The sequence below is a fragment of the Dasypus novemcinctus genome, chromosome 4 (assembly GCF_030445035.2).
Source record: "Dasypus novemcinctus isolate mDasNov1 chromosome 4, mDasNov1.1.hap2, whole genome shotgun sequence".
Classification (NCBI taxonomy): Eukaryota; Metazoa; Chordata; class Mammalia; order Cingulata; family Dasypodidae; genus Dasypus; species Dasypus novemcinctus.
Window position 1 is genome coordinate 109391736 of NC_080676.1, and position 4785 is coordinate 109396520.

Below are 4785 nucleotides of genomic sequence, written 5' to 3' on the forward strand. Positions count from 1 at the left end.
TAAAGCAAAATTTATTCCATAAAAGCAGAGAACATTTATAATTGTGGCAGATTATCCAAGGAAACAAAAATAAGAGCCACAACATGGCTAACAGACAACATGGCCACATATCTTGCTGAGATCTTGAGTTTAAACTTGAGGTCCCAGTTTCTTTTTCCAGGCCCTCCCTCAGGCCAGGATATTTCAAACAGCCTTCATCATTGGCCCCCACCATTGGTGGGGTAACCAATAACAGCTGGAGCCTCTCCCCTTAGCTTTAATAAGTGGGAGGAGTATAAAAAGTTTAAAAGGTAACCACCCAAGGCAGAGCTTGAGCTCTCTCTGCTTAGAGAAGCCCCCATCAAATCTCGGTGTGTATTTCCATCCTTCTCTCCCATTTCTTAGCAAGCTCAGTTCCTTCCCCCATTTCTTAAAAAAGTCTTTTCACTGGCCTAACTAAACTGGTGTGTTCTTAAATTCTTTTATGCAACATAGCCAAGAACCTAGAGAAATCCAATACTTTTCCATCTTCATAATGACGAAAAAGATAGCTATCACCCTAGATTTAACTTTGAAGACACTCTGTCACTTCATTTCTCACAAAATGACTGGGGAAAGGAGAAGAGAAGACAAACAATTGACAATAGAAGTTAGGGATTTATGGGCAAAGGGGATCTTCTGGAGGGACACATGAAAATTTTCAGTCCAACACCATCCAGTACTATATGTCAACAAAGTACTAAAAATACGTAGCCTTTAAATTTTCCCTGGACTCAGAAAGGAGAAGCTCAAGAGAATTTATTCAGAAATTAGCAGAAAGAACTACAAGAGAGAATGAACCAGTAAGCCATAAAACCCTTGTAAAATAGACAAGTAAATATTTTAGCTGGAAATCAACATATAGTGGGGACTAGTAATGGATGCAGATACCAGAAGAAATAACCAGAGGATCAGATAGAACGGACCATCTCAGGGGACAGGAGTAGGGACAGAGTTCAATGTGTAAACTGACATCCACCCTCAATGCCATATCGGCAACAGCTACAAATTTAAACCAAGGAAGAGTGGAGATGGGTTAGACAAATCCTAAATTGTTGTGTTTGTGAAACAATTTTTTAAAATCTTGAAAATTCTGAGTATAATTGGAATAAGGTAAAAAAAAGATTAGGTGTTCTTGGAGGCTGCAAATAGAAACTAGGTAGTTAGATTTTTACATTTATAGGTAGTGAATTGAAAACATTGGATCTGTGTTCCCAGTGTTCTTTTCTAAACAGGATTTAAACATGCTGATTTTCCAGGTGAAGTCAGCCTCTGTGCTACTGCCTAGCCTGGAGGATAGCTATAACCTGACAATTGCCTTCTAGGAATTTAGATGTGACTGTGCCAACACAGAGCATCAGGAAAGAAGGTGGAAAGGGGATTTTTCTGTTACTTTTTATGGGCCCAACTAGTCCAGAAGTTAGTAGATAAGATCATGGCACTATTCTATTATTTAAGGGGATGGAAAAATAGGTGCTTTGTTCATGGTTTATTCCAACACCTAGAACAATGTATATATCAGGCTCTCTAAAATGTATGTTGAGTGAATAATTAGACAGTAATTCTTGTTTCCTGTCTCTTCAAAATTATTTATAATCAACCCACATTCCACAACTTCATGTTTCACAATGTTTTTTAAAGAAATTATTTGGATAATAGCCCTTTCTATAGTTCAGCAACCATATTTTTCTTCGTGTCTATATACAATAATATACCCACATGGTTTTCCCATTGTTGAACCACTTTCCTCATCTCTCAGAATGAAGACGAGTGAAGTTAATCTTAACTCACTGACAAAGACTCTTCATATACATGAGATTTCACTGTTTGTCTGAGAGTTTATATTATGTGCATCTTTGTGTATGTAGATGTAGAACTAAATACATCTGGCTGAAGGTAACTTCTCTTGAAAATTCACATTCTGTGTTCAGTTAGTCAACTCTAAAGAACTTCAATTTGAAAATGTAATATTTACTATTATTTGGCACTCACGTTTCCTCACTCCCTCTAAATTAACAAAAATAATGTCCCCAAAATGCTATTAAAGTGTTGCCTCATAATTATTTTCTCATGATTTTGCTCAGGTATGTTAGTGATTTCCTTGGATAAAACTGCATAACTTTAAACCCTTTTAACTTAACTGGAATACTCATGTTACAAGTTATTAAAGTGGGCTGGTTGTAAGGGTTTTAATAGAATTCTCATTTATATATGTAATTTCTAATCGTACTGTTGTTTTGGGTGTTGAAAATCCCTCACCCTGACATAATCCATGAAATTGACAATGTACTCAATTGTTTCTTGAATAAATTTAAAGTTTTTACTTTTTAAATGTTTGTTACTTTGTAGTAAGTTTTAGCAAAATCTATTCCTTTTTTCGTATCTTCCCTCTTATGTATTGGATGCTTAAATAAGTACATTTTGATACACTTTAATATATACATACAATTTGTACATTTTCTCTGTGTCATTTCATTTGGAAGTTTTTGCTACATAGGAATCATTAAGCTATAATGGAAGTCATTTTTATTTCAAAATCTCTTAAGATTTTATCTTCAGAATTTTTCTCCAGACACTTTTTACTAGCTTATTTTCTCAGACTATAAATAAAGGCATTTAGTAAGGGAACTACTATTGTAAACAAAATAGCAGCTGGTATATCTTTATCCCCCTCCTCAAGCAATTTGGTTGAATATGCATGAAGAAAAGTGATCCATAGAATAATGAGACACACAGTGAGATACACAGACAGAAAAGGCTTTGACTCTTCCTGTTCATTGCCTTCTGCCTGGTTAGTTTCTACTAAAGTGATAGCATTAGTAAGCAATCACAAACCCCATTTCTGAAAATGCCCTCTATTACATGTAATTATATACTCAGACCTACCTATATTTATAAATTATTGAATATCACACTATATCCAGTATTACTGGTAAAATAGTATGTGGAGTTTGTAAATATGAGCTGTGATTAATTTTTTCCTCCTGAGTCATAAAATTTATTTTTTCTGGGATTTTTCACTTTTTCCTAACTTTTGTCACTAAACTGTACATTTATTCTCAGGAATATAATCTTCCAAGAAGCAGAGATTTATCTTTATGAATCTACTGGAACTAATACGTAAGGGAGAGAACCACAAAGCCTTATTAACATGCAAGTCCAGAGCAGTAGGTAGGGCTCCTTCAGGAGCTAAGTGATTCACTCTGTTCTCAATTAAATATATTTTTTGGTAAAACGGTCAATTAATACCTGTAACTTTGGAAGTTCCTGGCAAATAGCTAATGTGCAAATGCTAAATGCTCACATAAAAATGGAGTACAATGTTTCAAAAAAATTAGTTGGGGTGATGTTAAGAAACTTTTGTGGCATGTACATGAAGTTTCATATGGACCCATATCCAAGTAAACATGAAAAACTTGATCAAACAACAAAGGTAAAGAAGAAACTATTTGAAAATTGTCTATCATTTTCCAACAACTATTTCTTAATTATTCTTCTCAAGGAATGTATAACCTCTTTGTTCCATAGGCTATAAATGAAAGGATTTAATAAGGGAATTATTATCGTGTAAAATAAAGAATATATTTTGTCTTGATCTTCAGCTAAGCCAGACGCAGGACGCACATACATGAGGAAGAGAGTGCCATAGAACAAAGAGACAGAAAGCAAATGAGCACTGCATGTAGAAAAGGCTTTGCTTCTGCCCTTTTCAGACTTTTTTTTTTCAGGATGGCAGAAAGGACTTGGCTATAAGAGATTATGATGATCATAAAAGTGAAGACTTGTATAAAGGCCAAAAAAATTAAAATCAGAAGTGTATTAACCTTGGGATCAGTGCAAGATATTTTGAACAGTTGTAAAATTTCACAGTAGAAATAATATATTATATTGGACCTGCAAAATGATAATCAAAATAACAACCCCACATGAATCACTGAATGAATAAACGCAATAATATATGAAATACCTATAAACTGAGTACAGAGCCTATTGGACATAGTCATTGGATAAATTAGGGGGTTACATATGGCTGCATAGCGGTCATAGGCCATTACTACTAGAAGGAAACATTCTGTAGTTGCACTGGAACCAATAAAATAAAATTGAGCCATGCACCCAAAGAGGGATATCACATGGTTGTAGGATAAAAAATTATTAAGCATCTTGGGAGTCACAGAAGTTGAAGCACATGCATCTGCATAGGCCAAACTGCCTAGGAATAAATACATGGGGGTGTGAAGATGGGGGTCCTTCCAGATGAGCAAAATCAGTCCAAGGTTCCCTACCATGGTGATGAGGTAGATCACCAAGAACACCAGGAACAAGGGGACCTGCAGCTCTGGATGATCTATAAGTCCTGTGATAACAAATTCAGTCACAAGGGTCTTATTTTTCTTCTCCATATCTACTCTGGCCAATCACTAAAATGAAAAAAATAAGTGAGGAACACAGTCACAAAAGAATCATTAAAAAGTGGTATTATTGTGTCCAGCATCTGTCCCTGCAATTTCATTTAGGAAAACTCCAAGTCCTGAAAATGCCCCCACATCTCATCTCTTCTTCCCTCTCCCTGCCCTCAACAACTACTGTGGCCACTTTCTCCACATCAGTGTCACAGTTTCTTTCATTACTAGTCACAATAGTTCATTTGTAAATTCACTCTAATCCATATTTTATTCCTCCATCCTGTGGACCCTGGGTTGGTAATTTCCACTCCACCTCTATATTTAGAGGGGGGTTAGATCCCACATGGTTGATGGATGCGAT

At 35.6% G+C, this 4785-nt stretch overlaps 1 protein-coding gene across 1 annotated transcript; it reads right to left on the reverse strand.

Annotated features, from left to right (window-relative positions):
• Positions 1-3495: 3495 nt before the first annotated feature.
• LOC105745595 (olfactory receptor 5AC1-like) lies at positions 3496-4421 on the reverse strand. The gene is given in 2 exon segments (XM_058296504.1): positions 3496-3741; positions 3744-4421. Coding segments are annotated over 2 exon segments (924 nt in total).
• Between the last annotated feature and the right edge of the window lie 364 nt (positions 4422-4785).